Below are 20,484 nucleotides of genomic sequence, written 5' to 3' on the forward strand. Positions count from 1 at the left end.
CTTCTTAGCACTTAGCGCACTTCACCCATGTTTATTACCAGCCTGGACCCTGAAAGTCCTGAAGTTTTGACATGGAGTCTTGGAGAAAGGCTACGGTGGGAGACGAGATGAGAAGGGATGAGAGCCCAGACAACTGAGGTAATTTTAAAATAATCTAGATCCCTTTAAAATGGCTCTAGTTAGTCATGCATGACTCTACAAATATGGCTTCCTTTCTCCAACAGTTTCAAATGATGCCTGCTCATCTAGAGCAGAGGTCAGCAAGTATTTTCTCTGAATCGCCAGAGAGCAAATATTTCAGGCGGTGGGACTGTATGTTGTGTTGCAGATTATTGTTGTTGTTGTTGTTGTTGCTGTTGCATAATAACACACACTGGGAATGGGGGGGGTCAGACAATGGTATGCTCCAATAATACTCTTTATCCATAAACACTGGGAATAAATCAGATTTGGCTCATGGGCTATAATTTACCAATCTTTGAACTATAGAATATGATTCAAAGTCTTTAGCTTAGCAGTTAAATCCCCCCCTCTATTCTAAATATAATTTGTAGTTATTATTTCAGATCCAGACCAGTTTTCCTCTGAACATCATGCTAGTTCAGCTTAGATCAATGCTCTTGGATAAGTCACTTAATCCCTCTGGCCTCAGTTTCCACATCTGTTAAAAGTGGGTATGATAGTACACTAAATAACACTGTTGATGTGAAAATTACAGTTTTACACATGGATAACCCCATCAACTGGCTTTACCTGTCAGCCACCTCAGGGACCCATTCTTGTCCTACTCATTCAGATATGTTCAAACTCCTACCATTCTTGTACTGCTTACTTAAGTGTAAAAGTTATGAAGGCTTCCTTCATCTCTCTTAGCCAAAAGTAGTTTCTTGTTTTCTCAGTGGAAAAAAGCACTTTGTGCCTCTTTTGAGATACTTAAGGGTCTTCATCTCAGAGCTAGGTGTCTTATTTCTTCTCTTCAGCCACTCAAACCATGTGAAGAAATCAACGGGCCTTCTGGATGCCTGGGACCCTCCCTGTTTCACTCTCTGGCCCGAGTCTGCAGAAGTCAGTTCTTAGCACATATCTGAAGAATGAATGTCTCCCATTTTAATCAGTTGAAAAGTTTCATGAAGACTTATTGGTAGATTTACTTTCTGTATCGACTTTTGGGGAAAACATGCAAAACATTTTAGAAGCCCAGTTTTAGCTATTGATTAGCCCAATGACTCCTAAATATGTAAAAGAAAGGGAACTGCGGGCCATCTGACATGTGCTAAATATTTTTACATGCCAACTTACATATGTGTGCCAGGATCCCTGAAGGAATACATCATACTTTACCCACAAGGGGACTGATATTAGAGGAGTTAGTGACTGTCCCAGGCCAGGAGTTTCCTACCTCACTCAGGAGGTAAGGACATTCTTTTCTTTTTGCATTTAACTGAAGAGAATAGGCTGACTAGATAATTTCTAGCTACATAGATGTTCAACCTCCTCCTTGATTCAGTTATTTAGGAACTTGTTTTTTGTTTCTGGCTGAGATGTGGGTTCTATTTTTGTTTCTGGTCTCAACATGCACTTTAGAATATCACACAAAGTTGCTCATGACTGCTGGTAGTTAAAAAGCACCTAGATTTCACTTTAAGGGTTATATGCCGAGCCCTCCAAATGTAATTTTAAATACAGGGAAAAGCATTCTGACATGAGTATGTTGGAGAAAGAAAAAGTGTACCTTCAGTACATAAATGCTTTAGCAAAACTTCCAGAAATCCTACTACCTTTTCTTGTTTTTCACTGTAATAAATATGCTCCCTCAGGAGTCAGTGTAGGCTCCGGCGAACTGAAATGGCTGCCAGTGTGTGCTGAGGGAAAGCATACACATGAGAAAGGAATTTGTGGCTGATGCTTCTGCCTAGGGAAGTGCTCACAGCCTTGGCTTCACACTAGAGCCACCAGGGTAAAGTTTGGATATAGGCATTGAATGTGAATGATATGATGACACTTCAGATATAGAAGATCAGGGACAGCATTTTGGTGTCTTTTGTAGGATTCCCTGAGCAGGAATGGAATTGCCATTATGGAGGCTGTTTCAGTGGGTTTTGAGGATATTATAGATGTCCCTCTTGGTCCTGCATCTATCTTCCAGTAGTCTAGATGTTAAGACAGCTCCGTTTGCTTGGCCCTGTGGAACTGGTTCAGGTCTTAGGACAATCCTCATATATGCAAAAAGTACTGTCTCCAGATTGCTGAATCAGTTGTTTATTCATGGTTCGAGGAAACTGAGCTAGTGCCCAGGCACAGTTCTAAATAAGTGACCTTCCACTACTCCCCAAGACCAATGGGGGCTGTGGGAACCATTATCATTTTATCCTTCTCAACAGAATTCACTCAATAGGCATTTCTAAATTCTTAATGGTAGAACCATGCACAGCACAAGACTAATAGTTATGAAAGGTAAGGAAAAAACTGAAGTCACTATTCACTGTCAGTTAAAAAAAAAAAAAAAAGAGTAAACAACAAAAAAGACCCAATGCATTAACTCATCTGCAGAAAAGAAAACTTTGTCACTGCTGCAGTGGATGAGGACATCTCTGATTAGTTTCCGTGTTATTTACAAAGGGGGAAAAAAGGCAAAATACACAAAACAAAAAGCCATTGAGGAGATATGAAAAGAGTAACTCCAACCCTTTTATCACAGGCAGGCCAATGGGCCCACACTTCAACACATACACTCTTCTAGCTCCATTTTCTCCTTGGAGTCTGACCCTTGCCCCTGACCACCACCTTCTTCCTTCTACTCTCATGGCTCCTAGGTTCTTCTCATCGGCCTTCACCACACTAAGCAGCAGGGACACAACATAGATCCGAGGCTTAGAAGACTTAACTGCTTACATATCAGGATTTCTCCTTTAAAAGTTATTCCATGATGAATTAGCCTATGATTTCTCCTTCCTGAAATGTGACATTTCCTCTACTCTGGGCCTAAGAAAGCTATCTACTTACATCCAAGGATGTCCTCACATGGCCTGAATTTCAACAGCTCTACAAATCAGCCACTTCGTCGCTCTCGAGGGTTATCACTGATAGTACCCAAACACACTCTGACTTGGAGTGATTAATTGCAGAACAAAGGCTGCTTCCATTGGCAGAGCTTCTTGTCCTGGCCACAGGGGAGTGGAAGTGGCATGGGGCTAGACCTGCCCTGGAATGCATGATCAGTTAAAGCCAATCACTCTGCACTTGGTAGACATAACACCCCAGCCAACCCGGGGATGCAGGTGCCGAGTGAAAGGCACCAGCACCACGCTTCCTCTCTTGGGAGAGGCATTGGGAGGTAGCTTGGAAATGAAGGAGGCTGTGTCCTAAGCCTACAGATTATGTGGAGAGGGAGCAGCCAGCCTCTCTGGAAGACAATCCCGATTCTGATAGTGAAGACAGGCATGTGCTTGCAGATACTGACTACCCCACCTTCCAGTTTTGAAACCTCTGCCACCTACTGAGTCTCACCAAAGACTAGAATCGACGCAGGCTGTTTGTGCAGTGGCTGAAACAATTAAGAGAGAGAGAGAAAAAAAAAAGGTGTCGAGGTTGTCTAGAGCAGATGCGGTTGTCTGGCGCCCCTCAAATCATACTACCTGGATAGCCCCCTGTTGTATGCCTGCCCGCGGCCGGAGCTGTCAGGAGTCCACACATGAGTGCTTTAGAAACATTCTGGCTGAATGAAGACTTACTTTGGGTTTCCATCAGTCTCTGCCAAGGTAGAGAAACAGAGTGTGGACAGATACTCTCTAAGGTCTTGCTTTGAGCCAAAAGAGTTTGAGGCTTGGAACAGCAATGGATCCCAAGGATTTATTACTTTTTTTTTTTTAACTTCCTTCATTTTTTTTTTCTATTTGTTTTTAAACAAATTGAAGGCAATGCAGTCAAGAACAGAGTTGGGAATTATTTTACCACAGAAGTTGGTATTTCTTGCTCTGGTCATGTCTGTTCTCTGTGACTACTTACTAAGATTATATATATCACTGTGCAAAAATGACCTACATGGGTCAAAACAACTAAGATGTCTAACTTACCAACCACATACATAAATCTTATAATCAGTTGGACATGGCTAAATAAAACACAGTAATAGCATTAATTGAGCACATGCTGTATATAAGGAAATAGGAGGTGCTACAGACAATAAAAAGCGACTTTGCACTTGAGTTCTTGGGGATACAACTAGTTTAAGAAATAGAATGCTTAGTATCAAATGAATGAAAAAAATACCATTAGTTGCTCCAATTGATGGCATAGTGAAATCCCCAGAATTTTGCAGAAAAGACAGCTCCACAGGTATTGGAGAAAATTTCATGAAAGGAACAGTCTGACATCACTGCATTGAATTCTTCAAGAATGGTTTCATATCTTATATATCATTCATATCTTATATAACACACATAATGGGTATTTTGAGAGCATGTGTTTAAGTCACTGTCATAAAAGATATTTTTAAAAGTATGTGTTTATGTACAGCAAACCTATATGAGAATATGAAAACATGAGAAAGTGGAGTGGATTAAGAAAAAGAAAAGATAGTATTTAATCAGCCTGATCCCAGGGTCATACTACATACTTTTTCTAAAGCAAGGGTTGAGTCTCCCCAGACCACACACCTTTGCAACATGACCACTTCACATGTCCTCACTCCCTTTTTAAAGTAACAGACTTCATCTGTTCTGTCAACATGCAGTTTCTTGCCGCAAATTTCAGGAAATCAGTGTTTGAAGAGACCTTCAAGATGACCCAAGTCTAGTCATTTCCAAACTTGGCAAAAATAACAATCACTGGAGAGGGGCACCCAAATGTTAGGGTCTCATATTTAAGGCAAACAGAGGAAAGGCATTTATCAAGCTTTAGACAAGCACAGAAGATATTCTGGAGGCTATTCCCAAGACCACAGACTCCAGGCACCCATCCCACTGGATCCTGACTCAGTAAATGGGCTCACATTTCCACAATGATCCTTGGCGATTCCAAGGATCTTCCTAATTGAAGCTACTGACCTAGAGAGCTATTGAACTCCAACGCTCCCCACCCACCCACCCCAGCTTCGGTTTCCCCTTCAAGTCTCCTGAAGGCAGTCTTTTTGATAGATTAATGATGTTCCCAAAGCTCTCTCTCTTTCCACATTTTCCTGAGGTCATTTTTTCCCCTCCACAATTACAGGGAATCTTCACTACCCATTTAATAATATTTGACTGTACTTATGAGGCCCTTTTCATGCAGATAAATATATATGGGTGTCTTTGACAGAAAATTTGCCACCGAAGGCACAACAAACAGGATTACATCTTTGAGGTCAGGGGGAGAAGATAAACGGCTAAAATATTAAGGCAATGCAGGCTAAATGCTGAAGGAATGTGTGACGGCTATTCTTGGTTGTCAGCTTGACTGGAATGAACTAAAACCCAAGCTGCTGTACACACCTATGAGGGATTTTTTCTTTTTTGAGCGAATCTTCTGAGTTGGGAAGACCTACCCTATGTCTAGATCTTTTAGGTAGGAAGAACTGGGCCATACCATCTGGTGGCAGCCTATATAAAAGACATGGAAGAAAGAAGCTCTTGTTCCTTGCCTGCTTGCCCTCATTGTCCAGAAAGTTCAGCCCTTCACTGCCATTAGAGACTATTTCTTCCAGATTCCAGCATATTTTGAAGGCCAGATGAAATACCCAGCCTCATGGATTAAACAACTACTGGATATTTGTACTTTCCATCAGTAGGCAGACATTGTTGAAATAGTTGTTCTATAATTAGTAAGCCATTCTAATAAATTTGATATGTATGTATGTATGTATTCTTTCAGTTCTGGTTTTCTAGAGAACCCTGACTAATACAGATGTTAAGAAAAACATGCAGTTACAGACCAGAGGGAAAAAGAATTACTTACAAAATTACTTACCAACCACATACAGAAAATTACTTACAAAAATTAGTTACAATTCTATTTGTAATTAGATAGTAAAATGAGTTACTTACAATTCTACTTAGTTAAGGAAATTACAGAAGAGTTCCAGAAGAGCTGGTTTTGAAGGATGACTAAGATTTGGTCAGTATGAAATAGCTGAGAACAAGGCATAGCAGCAAGACGAAAAACCACAGGTGTGAGAAACAGTAGAGGTCACTACAGTAAGTGCAAAGTGAGGAGGCTATAAAGAAAAGGGGCAGTAAAATGGGTAGAGAGCAGGTTCTAGGCTTTTATTCCTCATTCTTCTGGTTATTAGAGAAACTGTGATGGTGGCAATTCATTTACTCCCCTGTGCTTATTTGAAAATAGCAACAAACATTCCTTTGAAGGGTTTCGAGGACCCACAAAGTCAGTGGACCAGCCATGGCTAGGGTCCCCTCCCCCTGTATTTCATCAGCAGTGGGAAGCAGAATTATGTTGAAAGTTAACTGACTGCAATGCTGAGAGATATCAAGGAGAAGAGAGAAATCCTGTGGCAGGAGAACCATTTTCTGATGTGGGCCAGAGCTTCTGAAGCTATGAAGGGAAGACCAGTAACTACACAGGAGGCAAAAGTGGAAAGGATCAGAAAGAGATGGGGAAACTGTCTTGGAGTACTGACAGTGAACTGGCTTCCCAGCTTGTCTTGGGGTACCAAGACAAGAATACTGTTGTGACTGAAAATTGGGCAAGCTCGTTGAGAAGGCGTGATTTCTGATTGGGACATACTGATTTGCAGAGAAAGGATGGACCTCCTCTTGATTACGCATTAGGAGATTCAGGCCTAAACCTTAAAAAATATGTCCATTCTAGGTAGGAAGACTTAGGAGGCCAAGGCAGAAGTGATGGGTGATAATGTGAATAGCCAGGCCCAGCACAAAGAGGAGGAGCACAGAGTCCTGAAAATTGGGAAGGCTTCAGGCTTAAGGAAGGGAGAGAAAAAGAGACCCATCATAGTGTGAGAACAGAGAGGTTTATGTTGTTATTATTATTATTTTTGGTGATAGAGGAAGTGCTATCGTCAAAAAGCAGGGATGACAGAGTTAACCATTGATTCCACAAGAAGGAAATGCGGCCAAGTCTGCCAATGGTTTTATCATACAATTTCCCTGGCACTTTTAGAAACAGAACTCATGGGAATTTACCTGGGTGCACGGCTCCCAGCTGAGCCTGCACTTCTTGGTCTCTTTTGTATTTGCCTATGTGACTCAGTTCAACCCAATGGGCTAAGAGTAAAACAGATCTATGGATCTTCTAGCTCATGCTACTAAAAAGAGAAGGCACATCCTCCCCTACCTACTTACAGGAACTTGGTAGCAGCAAAGGCAGATAATGCATGAGCCACCTTTGATTTTGTGGATAAGGACCACCCCTTAAGGATGACAGCTACAAAAGGAAGAAAACCAGGTCCTCAATAGTGAAACTCCTTACATTCAGGTTGCTAGGCAAGTGGAAAATTATTATTTTTTTCTTTAAGTAAAAGTTATTTTGGTCTTTGTTATGAGAATGAGAAGTTTATTCTTACTGAGATTTAAAACATAATATTGGTAAAGAAATGAATAAGAAACCCTCAAGTTAGAAAGGAAAGGAGAAGAAATGGATTGACAATGTCCAGGTGAAAAAAGGCTAGCAGATGCTCTTAAACAAACAAACAAACAAACAAACAAAAACAAAAACAAAAAACAGTGATAGGAGCTGGAGAGATGGCTCAGCAGTTAAGAGCATGCTGCTCTTCTAGAGGCCATGAGTTCATATCTCACCTCTGACCGTACCTCCAACTCCAAGGGATCCACCGCTCTCTTCTGGCTCCATGGACACTGAGCACACATGCACACTCACATATGCACATACAAGTGCATGCACACTTATAATCCACACCTTTCAGAGGTGAGCCTCAGCCTATTTAACCTGTGTGACATATTTGTAATTGTGCAGAAGTAGATTTGAATTTATTACAGGTGGGACAAGAAGATCTTCTTTTCTGTGTCTATTTATGAGCCTGTGTTTAGAGTAGGTCCATAAGGGTACTTATTGGGGGAAAGTCAAAGTTTTGCCAAGTAACTAGTGGTTGATTATTTGTATTTTAAGGAATTCCTTCAAATGCTCAAGCACTTCAGTGGCCAGGCATATACAGCCCCACATAATAGAAGACCAGAGAAAAAGAAGTTGACTTCTTACAATTAGCTGGAATGATTATGACCATGTGAGTAAAAAAAAGCAGAATTAAATAAATAACAATTTTGGTTAACTGAGCTTTTTCCAGGGAAAACATTGTCATGTAAAATTGTTGCACTACAGTCTCTGGGTCTTCAGAAGGTGGAGGGGTGATCTTATTAAGTCTTACAGCAACATGACCAATCGGGAGCTCTGGGACCAGCCTTTGGGATCACCTAAACCAGCCTGGATCTATCTGTTGTCAAGGCTGTGGCAGTTGCATAATGAACCATAATAGCTTCAAGGGATACAATCAAAACAAAACCTTGTTGCTTGTCAGCCAGAACTAAGAAAACAGGGTAACTCTCTATTCTCCCATGGTATAAACTATAGCTATGCATGTAATGAAATTTCTTATTTGCATTGCCAATGAAATTAGAAAACTTCTTCTTTTTTTTTTTTTTTTTTTTTAATGGCATTTTTAAAGCTTGCCTTGGCTCAGGGTGAAGCATTTCCAGGGACTTTATTCCTGGGGTCCTGGCTCCCCTGGGTCATCTTCACCTTCTGCCAGTTCATAATTCACTGTGTGGTTTGTGTGTATGTGTGGGCATAAGTGGGGCAGGCCTGAAGATACCCTAACTGGTGAAATGTTTTAGAAGCAAGGATCCACCAGAAAAATCAAACAATCAAAAGAAATGCAGAAAATGAGTGGAGAACAGGTTATAGAGGCAGTAGTAAAAATTCTAGGTTGCCTTTCTTGCAGTTGTTATGCATGTGATATTGGATATATTTGGATTTATAGGTGGAAAAGAGCATTACCAAAAAGCCATGAATTGTTTGAATGTTAAGAGTTTCAGATGCAAAAGTATATGAGAAAGTAAAACCAATGCAACTGACACTGAGTATGAAATACAGTCCTGGTGAACTATAACATTCCACCAAACATGATGAGGCAGAGGCATTAGCACAGAAAACTTTTGTGTGTACATTCTTGATTTAAAAAAAAAAAATGAGGCCTTCAAGATGAACATTAGAATTTTGTCAACAGCAACAAAACTGGAAGTGATTTTGTAGACATTTGGCAAAGGCTAGAGGGCAATTACCCAAAATCTTGTTCCAGATCATGTATCAGATCTTGGTTTGAAACAATTTCCAATATCATCCTTAGTAACCTCAAGCAACAGTGAGGACTGTCATCTCAAAATTGCACTGGTCTTAGAATACCAGAAAAGTCATTTTCCGGAATCATAATTATTTCAAGCTAGATGAGATCACAGTTACCCCTTAGCTCCTCCCTCATCCCAATACTCACACTTTATTGGTTCCCTATGCAGTGAGCATCCAGCCTAATGCTGCACAGCAACCTATTATTGACAGAGCCAAGGGGAAGGAGACTCTGAGATCCAACCTCTGTGTAGAGGTCCTTTCACACTACTGCACACTTGTCTGTGCTCTGAAGGGATAGGAGAAGGAACCAGTAGGCTTCACTGGGGAATGAGTGTCACCACTGGGGACCACAAAACCATAGAGAAGGGACCTTTCAGATATGTGCTCTTTTGACTAATACTGGCTTAAGGATCAAAGAAAATTTAAATCCATTAATACACTACCATGTAGTAAATTGTGTTTCTAATAACACAGCTAATGTGAGGATAAACCATGTCCCTGGGAACTCCTCTCTCTCTCTTAGCCACAGGGCTTACTGGTTTAACGGCATAACAACACTGAACATTTTAACACAACATTTAGAGAGTGATCTAGCTTTATGAGGGAGAGTTGCTAGTTTGCTACGGAAGCACATAGGCCTCAGTGTTATCCTAGTCTAATGCATATTCATGAAAACTGCACTAAGCAGGAAAATAAGTAAATATTCTGTTACCTAAAATTAACCTCAAGTGCCTTAAAGTCGTCTAATGCTTTCATTTCATTTGGAAGCAGGGTTTAAACAAACAACATTTACCTTTGGGTCTTTCTCTTTGTAAATACTATTACTGATTAATCTTTTCCCATAACTTCTTGAGTCTCAGTTGGCTTTCAGACACATTTAAAAATCAAGTGATCTCAATTTCTTATGATGAGATCCCAAACCACAGTTCCCTCCCGCCCTCCCCCCGAAAAAATAGTTTTATGATATCAAACTTTCATTTGGCTATGGTTGTTTTTTAGAATGCCTTTGAAGAACTCTTGTGAATGATGGTATATTGCCACATGGTTACATAGTGTTACAGACATTTAATGTGTTTCTGGAAAAACTGTAATCAAAACTATAACATCAAATATCATTAAATAAGTGTCAAGACAAAGCAAACATTATTTCTAATTTCATTATAAAAAGTCAACTTAAGTTAATTTGCTTATATTACAGTAATGAATATGCTATCTAAGAGCCTAAAAACTCCTTAACATAAAGAAGAAAAAAAAAACCTGCACGAAGATCCTGATAATCAATTTAATTGATTAAATCAAATTGGACATGCTAAGATGTCTTCAAGGGTTTTCTAAGCATGTTGCTTCCAAAACTCTTTCTGAAACCATCCTTAAAGTCCAGAGATGTTTTAGACTGACATTTTCCTGGTGATCCATCTTTTCAGAGCATGGCTGCAATGAAGAGACCCTGGAAACTGCTAAGTGATCAATGAAGACTCTTGGGAAGTCATGACCCCGGGGAGGTGCTGGTTTAGAGAGTGTGAAACAAGCAATTTCCCTCCTGTACCCAGGAAGCAATGCTGTGAACGCCCATGCTGGAAATCAGAGAAAAAGTCACTCTGAAAAATGACTGGGCACCACCACGGCAGACCCGTAGATGGTGTGGTCTAACTTCTGTGAGTGTGGGGGCAGGGTACACTTTAGTTCTGAACACAGTTCAAGATTTTTGTGGAATTTTTGAAACGAAAAAGCAATTAATTACCCTCTCTGGTTTTGTTGTTTGTTTGTTGGTTGGTTGGTTGGTTGGTTGGTTTTGGACCATTTTTAGGGCTTTAGAGACAAATTCATTGAGAACTACCGTCAAAATCTGAGTAGAAAATTCCCTAGCAAAGGCTGTATGTTCAGAACTCCCCGCAGGGTGCCAGCAGCCTGGTGAGGGTGTAGAGATGGAGTGGCCTGGCAATGAACCAGAACCATTAGGTCAAGAAAAGGAACTTCACTCTTCTAGTCTCAAAAAAGACTTTTATTCTATGAAGTTAAACTACATCACCCAGGTTGAGAGTGCAGGTTTGGGGTACGTTTTTCAGGATTTTTTTTTTTTCTTCCCAACAAGCTACTTTCTCAACAATGTCTCCTAAATGTTCATACTTGTAAGCCTTCTTTGTATACTCTATGCATACAGGGCACGAGGATCCACTTGGAGTAACTTCACTAGACAGGGCAACCCTTGAAACGACTGTGTCTTAGTGTTGTAACCACCCAGAGTCCTCTCTGCTCACCATGAAAGACAACCATGGTTACCTCGCTGTCCTGGAGGTCTGTCTCTGCTTCACTCCATCTGCATGGCGAGTTCTCCGCTTTCAAACATTTAAAATGTCTTTCTTTCTTTTTCAGATGGACTCACAGTACTAACGCAGGCTGCCCTCAAAACTCACAACCCTGTTGCCTTGGCCTCCTGTGGACTAGGAGTACAGATATGGGCCTCCGCATCTTGCTAGAATGCGCTCGGTTTTAATTCTCTTGTTCCTGAGGGGGTAACTCTGGGGAGATGTCCATCCCTTCTTGTTATAAGGTCTCATGCTGCACCTCAGGTTTACCTAGAGCTCACTTTGTAGCCTAGGTTGTCCATTCCTTCTCTAGTCTCTCATGTGCTGGGACTATAGTAGAGCCATTCATACCTGGCCCTAGATAAAATAGAAAATTTGACTTCCTTTAGGAAAAAAAATAGGAGTGGAGATTCTTTTTTTTTTTTTTAATCCTCCAGAAAATATTTAGAGATTTAATACTACTGAGCCAAAAAAAAAAAATCTCTATGCAGTGTAAGGCATAACGTATGTTAGTGCGCATTGTCTTCATATATAAATATTCTTGAATGTGCAGTGTTTGTAAATTAGAGAACAAATATACTAACTGTGGAGTTTCGTGTCTCAATGTTTACTGCGGTATAGAAGCTATAACTGAACAGTCTCTCTCACTTTGACTTTGTAGGACCTTCCATTTCTTTCTCTATCATCTGGAATAACAACAGTCTCTTACCTGTTCCTCAGGAGTTAGAGAAGACGTGTTTGAAGTTGCAGTGCTTGACACCTTTTTTGGAACCAAGGCATCCTGAATACCACAGTCAAACAGAAATGTTTTCTTTCTGATAAACAGGGCTAAAGTCTCTCTCTCATACACACACACACACACACACACACACACGGTGCCTATGTTCAGAGCTGACTCTTTTTTTTTTTCTTTTACCCCCAACTAATAAAATCAAGAGGCTGCTGGGCGGCTGAGCGGCACAGTTTGATGTCCTCAGCAGGATACAGGGAGTCAGGAGTGACGCTGTAAATCCAGTGTGGGGCTTCAACGCTGTGTGAAGTGTGGCCTGAGCTGGGGAGATTTCCCTTTGATGCAAATGCAGTATATTAATGGGGAAAGCATTCACTTTTATTTGTCTGTACTGTCTGCCACAGAAAGGCCGCCTCATTTAGCTTGGGCCAATCGTGAAAATACACAAGAGAAGCAATCTGTTGCAAATTAGCACAACTTGCCTTTCATTTACTAGCTAGTAATTGGAAGGGGTTAAGAGAAGGGAGCTTATCAGATCATGTGAGGGTGTCTTGCCCACGGGCAGCAAGTTTTCTCCGAATTTCTCTGGGAACTCTGGGGCAAGAATACTTCCTAGATGGTGGCTTGATGCACGGACACGTGTGAAAGAGGCACACTTTGTACCACGCTAGCAAAGATGGACCATTCTTCCTCCTCCAGCCTTACCTCTCTTTAGATATGTTCTTACTCTCCCGCTTCCAAATGGTCTTGAAGTCGCTGCAGAACTCAAACCACACCATAAACACATAGCTGGGGGTGATCTCCTTCTCTCCAGTCTTTGGCTTCATTCCAAAATATCCCACTGTTGTTTCGAAACTGCAAGGGGGGGTGGGGAGGATGGAAGGGATAAGTTGACTGTCGACACCAAAACCCGTTAGGGTGACGAGAAGGGACACTGACTGGGAAGCTTCCCAGATGTCTGTTCCCTAACACAGGAGTCACGGCTCACAGTTATGGGGGGGGGTCCCCAAACCTCCAGAAGGCTAAACTGATTTGCCAATAGATTCATGATTGGGAAAGCTACTGGGTCCCTCTTATCTATGTGAACAGAAGAACAGCGCAATTCCAGGGCTTAACACAACTTAAGCCTAAGTTTGTTCTGCATCTTAAGTTCAAGTAAAATTTTCTGATCTTCACTCTGTATTTAATGATTACATGTCAGACTATGACATATTGACTGTCCAAAGAGTAGCAGTTAGTTAGATGGCCAATTGAAAACATGGAAAATAGGGATGCTTCTGTCCTGTCTATATCTGGCATGCTCTGGTTCTTGCCTCCACCACCTGGCATCTCATTCTCATTGTCTCAAGGGTGAAATAAGAAATCTAGACTGTATGGCTTTTATAAGAGCTACATTTTTAAATGTGACCATGATTCGAGAATATAAACCAGCAGCATACAAAAAGTGACATCACTGTGAGCCTAGCAAGGTTTGGATGGAAAACAATCTCCAATCAGGCTAGAAAAGAGCTCAGGTGTTTCTAAGGCAGACTCTCAGATAATGCCATGACCTGCGCCGTGAAGGCACACTGCCCACTAGCCCGCCTGGGCCTCCCAAGCAGCCCTTCATGGAGGCAGTAGCTTGGCAGCGATTTATAGCTCTGAAGTCAGTCTCCCCCGCCCCACCGTCACCCACCCCAAACTTCACAGGCTCATTTGCCAAAAAGCAAGAACTCTTAAACAGCCCTCTTTCAAGGGTGTTGGAAACTAATCAAAGCAGGAATGGCCAGCCAGGTTTATTACTCAATGCTCATCTGCTCAGGCATGGTGGTTTTTGTTTTTTTTTTTTTTTTTGGTGGCCATCCTGAATACTGAGTTTCTAACGGGACTCTATTCAGTGGCGATTGTAAAACTGTGAAGCCCTGTGACTATTATGAAGCGTACTTTCATCTCCTTCTCGGTTATTGGGCAATATGTATCTCATAAGATTTTATCACATTTCACAGATGAACTGTTAATTGATTCCATGGCTACGATTAGGTGAGATCCAAGCTGGAGCTGCTGCTCCCAGGTCCCATAAATTCTGTGTGCTTCTGTAAATAACAAATCTGTTTTTAATGCAAATTAAAACGACTGGCCAGGGAATTTGGCCCCTAGTTATTAAAAGACTAGAAGTGTGTAAGTGGGGAAAGGCAATGATGGCAGTAATCTCTGAAGGACATGCTGACAATTCCAAATATTTTGCACATATTTTGAAGAAAAACCCAGCAATCGAGGAAGGTAGCAAAGTCCACTCTCTCTCCGCAGGTGTAACACCTATGTATACAGCTGTCAAAATATTGATCAAATCAAACGAGTGTTCTCCATCTCTTACTTCACTCAATGTGGAATTTACGTTGAATGTAATATGAGGGCATGCAGATAATTACGCAACCAATAGAGTCAGATTGTCGATTTCTTACTGGGTTTGGAACTAGAGAGGCCGGGCAGGTTAACACTTCTAATATTCTCATTCTACTGACGAGACAACGGAGGCCTGGGAAGACTCAAGGGCCTCATCCACTGTGGGAGCTGGGTCTCCGTTCAGGTTCCCCACTCCTCGTGAGATGTGTACCCCGGTTCTCTCCTTTGGTTGTTCGTGGGCACTGACCCAGAACAGTCACTTCCTCCCATTTCTCCTTTAGCCTCAGGTGTCACACAGGAGAATGGATCGCCCAGGAGAGCAAAGCACCATTTTTCTTCCTCTTTTCTTACACTCCCTTTCTATACAGACACACGATTATTTATGTGTCCACGGACACAGGAGAGAAATTATTTTACTTTGTACTTAGAGGATTCATTATCTTCCTATTCATAAAAGGATGTGGTAATGAGCACATACGACTAATTTCCATGATTCCTCCATCACCCCAACACCTCTGCATTATCTGTAGTCCACATTTGGACACACTAGACAAATTGGTGCGGAGTCAGAAGTGACAGCGCTGCGGACGTTTATCACAAATATGGCAGTAGCCTGGGGCTTTCTCTTTCCCAAATTCTGTCCTCATAGCCTCTGGCCCTGCCGTGTGTGGATGTGTGTGTGTGGCGGGGGACTGAGAGGCCCTGCTTACCTCTGTTGGAGGGGTTGAAAATTAAAAGACACACTGGATTTCAGCATGTTTTCCCTAAGTGTTTTGGGGACTCAGGCAGCGAGTGGCTCTGTTCAGAAGAACCAGGTAGAGTCCAGCTTTGATGATGCTGACAGACACAGCCACTCTGAAGAGGCACCCATTTGACCCCAGGGTTTCCCTTCTATTTAAGAAAAACCTCGGTGCTACACTATGAACCCACCATTGTCTGATAGTGTCCAGACTACTGCCCTCCCTAGCCAAAATGTTCGTCACAAAAATTCAGTTTGGGTTCACGGAACACTGCACCAAAAACTTGAAATTTGGACAAAAAAAAAAAAATCACTTATATTTCACTGCCAGAGGTAATTTTCTCCCACAAAGTACAGACAAGGGGTGCCGTGCTTTTTCAAAGGTTCAGTTCTCAACACATAACTCCCAAATAGCATTCAACTTTTAAAAAGATTAATTCCTAATGGTATGTTTTGCTTCATATCAGCTTATTCCATCTCACTTTAAACTAGTCCCTGACTCTGCTCCATCACATTTCTTCATCTGATCTGCATCCTTTTAATTTGGCCAAACATTTTATTTTTAGCTCGGAGCTAAGCAAACTGCTGTATACTTAGTGTGGAGATGTCAGAGCGGGACACATCCCCTTCGCTGTTTTCTCATGTGTGCCTTCAGAAACTGCTTAGGAAAAGCAAATATCCCTTAGCCTCAGAGTAAATTGTTTCTCCCGAGAATAAAACATAAGAATTTACTAAGTCTCACACTATTGCAACACTGACCACAAACTCCTTAAAGAGTGCAAGCAAACAACCGCGGTTTCTACATTAAAGATGAGATCTAACATATTTCAAGTATGACATGAAAGCTAGACTACCTTCACCACAAAGCCACAGAAAATGCTGACAACTAAAAGTTATGACTCTCTTTAGCATGCCTAATGCACAGCAGCAGTCTGGGCCTCGCTAAAGGCGGGCCCCTTGCCCTTCAGCAGAAGTCTTGAAAAGGGATTAGAAACTTGACATGCACCCCGGAAGCTGAGCTGCTGCTTGGCCTGATACCAGCCTGCCCCTGTTGATAGTCTCTTCTCTGAGGGATGAATGTCTCTGACACTGATCTTACACACTAGGGAAAGAGAGAGTTATAAAGGATAAGTCCAACAGAGGGGAGCCAGAGTCTAAGAGCACAACCGTGTAATTGTCTTAGTTTTCAGCAATTATCATGATAGGAGGATGCTCATGATTCAAGAATATGTCTACACTTAGAAAACTACAAGACTGGCCTTCATCTTGCTTTCATCGGCATCTTAATTTTGTTGGCAGATTACAGCAGGAAATAGGACTAAATGTTGGCACCTGTCTCTGGGTCTTTAGACGTCTCCAGAATTGTGGCTAGACTGAAGGAAAGGGGCTCGTTCCTAGCTCATGTGTTCTTACTTACATTTATAACTACGGAATTCTTCCCATCTCTTTTGTTAAACTTATTTTTTCCCTTAGATGCCATTTCCTACCCCTGTGCCCTCATTTTATTATCTGAAACTTTTGGAATATTTAACCATCAAATGTATCTCAGTCTTCTTTCCTGAATGAGAATACCTCATTATACTCCCTTCTAGAAGGGAGAAACAACCAAGGGATTAATGTGGGGAATAAATGAAGAGAACCTTATCCCTCCCCACCCCTGCCCAGGGAGCAGAGCAGTTGGATTTTGGGCTCTGCCAGGTGAGGTGATGGCTACACTCTAGTACCTACTGAGAGAAGCAGAGTCAGGAAGGAAGGTTAGGCTCAAAGGAAGGACTATAAGGTCTCTTTTGACTTCTGGAGAAGTGCCTGTATGCAGAAGGCAATTGCTCTCTCCCTGTGTCGCTTGTCTATAAAACCCTCTAGCATTTGAGCAAAGAAACTGAAGTAACTCTCCTAAGCTACTTGCGGAACTGGTATAACCTAGTTTTGATGCTGAAACAAGGTCAGTTCTCTTCCTAGCTTCCATGAGCTGGTTCAGAAGCAGTGGTTGGAAGGAGAGGCAAGTGGCTGGAACAGGATCATGGCATATCCGGTGGCGGGGGCGAGGGGTCACTGCTAGCTCACTTTCCATAGATGTCTCAACAGACAGGACCAATGGGCTGCCTGTTCAAAGACAGTGCCAGTGAGGTTACTCATAAAAGGTCAGATGCCATAAAACTCCACAAGGAGATAGGAAGTACAGCAATGGCTGCCCAGGCCTTGTGGAGGAAGGGATAAGATGAAGAGTTAGGGATTTATAGTTTCAGAGTTCATATGGAGTTCTAGAGACTGATGGTTGCATGGTGATGGGAAAGATTCTTTATGATAATAAAAATAGAGGCTGTCTAGTCTAAGAAAGAACATTGCAAACCATAGCTACTTACCTTTTCTGTGCATTCTCCAAGTGACTTTCTTCCATTTTATGTTCTTTTTTGGCTGTGAAGGAGAAATCATTATGACTGAATTATTTTCTTACATAATATTCCTTGTGTAATCATATAGCTTCCAACACAACCTTTCTTTATTATAGAAATTCAAGGCTATGTTCACATCACATGCCTGGAGATCACAGTCATTCTATGACACTGCTTTCTTGAACATGGCTATAGCTAACCGTAGGCATATAATTCTGTTTTGTCTGGGATACCCTTGAGAGTAAAAGAGAATGATAATCATTACACCAGGAAAAACAGAAATTGGAAAAGTTCTGATAGATGTGGTTGCTCGAGCTATAGCTGGCCTTTTTATGAACCCTCTGTGGCCATTGTGTTTTCTCTCCCCCAAAACATAATAGAGTAGTGTCTGCAGCGGCCCTGCTGGCATTCAAAATCAAGCACAAAAATCCTTACACTGAACAGCCTCCCCCCCACTCATAAGGTCACTGTCAGTCTGGGGGAACCTATGGATGATTTTTCCAGATTAACATTTTGTAAACATACTGGGAAAGAAAGCACATAAGATCACTATGGAAACTAATGACACAGAGAGTCACTTCTGAATCTACAGATGAAGATGAAGATTGAAGCCTGTGCTCTGGGATTATTTAATAAGGAGGTATTATTTTGAGCATTTTACAAAATATTCTAATTTGAGATGATATCATTATGTATGAAAATAACATTCATAATTTTAAAATGCCCAGGGAAAAATAAATAAGCCACAGTATAATCTATGGGAGACCTAAGATAACTTTAAATGAATGATCAAAAAGCCAAGCATAACTACCTCCACTGAGATATCCCATTAAGGGTATTAAAGGATTTACAATATTTGCATTGTATAAAACCTGGGTCTGCTACTAACTACCTGTGTGTATGAATATGAACAAGTTACTCATGACCAGATGTTTAATTACTGTCCTCCAAAAATAGCTACAGTAATTACTGTCAAGGTTCATGAGATAATGCAGGTACAGGGCTTAGTACACAGCACATGCTCCCTCCACGACCTGACAGCCATTATTAGCACCTTATCCTCATCTTCTTCATCGCTCATTTTGAAATGTATGTTCAAGTTTCCTCCCTGTTACCATACTTGACATATTTTCTAAAGTGTTCATACTATCCTAGGAGGCCCTGGCTTCTTGAAGACGCTCTTCTTTCTTTTCCGTGTTCGTTTCTGTGTGGTCAGATGAGGTTTGAGTACACTGCATGTATGCATCTGCTCTTGCTCTTTCTCCTTGCTGGGGTACCCTGCCAGACTTAATACAGCCGTCTCCCTCCCTGCGCTCAGCTCTCAGCTCATCTGCCACCATCTCTTGACTGGTCCCACTAAAAGAGAAGAACATCCAGTGTCACCTCTAACCAAGTCCTCCTCATCATCTCTGCCTTCTTGCTTCACTTTGCCACCCACTGCCCCTTTCCACCCACCAAACTAGACTATTCCTCTACTCATCTGCCTAATACCACAGTATAATGGATATTGTACAAGAATAGTGGCATTTCAGTTTTGTTGCTGTCTGCTGTGGATCTAAATGTGCGATTGTATTTGTGTGTGTGTGTGACAAAGTGCTTAAAAAAGAGAAATATTGGCTTTCCTAAGCTACAAAACAGATTTGGCATATCTGTGGGGCAGTTTTCTGATGAATGATTTTGATGTGAAAGAGCCCAAACTCCCTGTAGGTGGTATAACCCCTGGGAAAGCACTTTGCTGTTATTTCAATTATGACCAAACATCTTTAGCAGTAGATTATGAAACCGCTTTCTTTGCTTATCCACAAGAAGCAAGTCATCTGTTGCCTGAGAGTGTAAAAGTTCAATCACATCTTTGGACTCTGATTCTAATTCTTTTTCTGTGTCCAGTACATTTCTAGTTATTGCCTCTGGAGACTGGGACCTTTCAAAGACAAGGGGTAAGAATCAACTTCCTTCAAACTTCTGTTAGTGTTGATATTCTGAGCTCCTCCCATGAATCACAAATATTTTTTAACAGATCTAGAATGGTGAGTCTAGAGTGCTTTTCAATATTCCTCACCTTTATTCACCTCTAATCAGTATGTGTGGCAGTTACAGCATTACAAAATAGATTTATTAAACAAGACTAAAAAGTTAAATATACTCCTTACACGCAGGCTGCAGAATAGCTGTTACGTCTGTAGGCAAAAAACAACCTTACTCTCACTGTCCATATCAAATAGGATTCCTGGCTCACCAGATGTCTTGTCAGTGAGCAGTGGCTTTTGAGAAGAAAATTTCCCCGCTTCCTTCTGAGCAATCTCAACAGTGGACTTAGACTATCCAGTAAACCATGTTGTAAACAGATGTGCTGTCAGTTAAGCTTTCTTGTTCCATTTATGGAGCACAAACAGAATAGAGTTCATATCCTTAAGGGTCTTAGAATGTTCATAATAGAAGAATAGCAAAAAGCCAAAAGCTGCGTTAGTCCCTGCTGAGTGAGCCTGACTTCTGCTCTGCAAGAAGTGTAAGATCTGCAGGACGCCATTTTCCGACATGAAGCCTATTCATCTGCATTGGCCTGTGGTGTTACAGGCAGCCACTCTCTTCAATGACCCTAAGCTAGAACTGGTGGGGAATAGGCTG

General features: G+C 41.5%; 1 protein-coding gene across 8 annotated transcripts in view; it reads right to left on the reverse strand.

The window, feature by feature from the left end:
- Fmn1 (formin 1) overlaps positions 1-20,484 on the reverse strand; it is a 368,583-nt gene that overhangs the window by 12,143 nt on the left and 335,956 nt on the right. For all 8 annotated transcript variants that reach the window (XR_009587427.1, XM_060371809.1, XM_060371805.1 and 5 more), the window contains 2 exons: positions 17,830-17,881; positions 13,051-13,200 (listed from right to left, as the gene is read on the reverse strand). Coding sequence is in view for 7 of the 8 variants with exons in the window: in XM_060371809.1 (XP_060227792.1) it covers positions 13,051-13,200; positions 17,830-17,881 (202 nt within the window). In the remaining variant the exon portion in view is untranslated. The remainder of the gene's footprint in view (positions 1-13,050; positions 13,201-17,829; positions 17,882-20,484) is intronic.

This window comes from Meriones unguiculatus, chromosome 18, assembly GCF_030254825.1.
Source record: "Meriones unguiculatus strain TT.TT164.6M chromosome 18, Bangor_MerUng_6.1, whole genome shotgun sequence".
NCBI lineage: Eukaryota > Metazoa > Chordata > Mammalia > Rodentia > Muridae > Meriones > Meriones unguiculatus.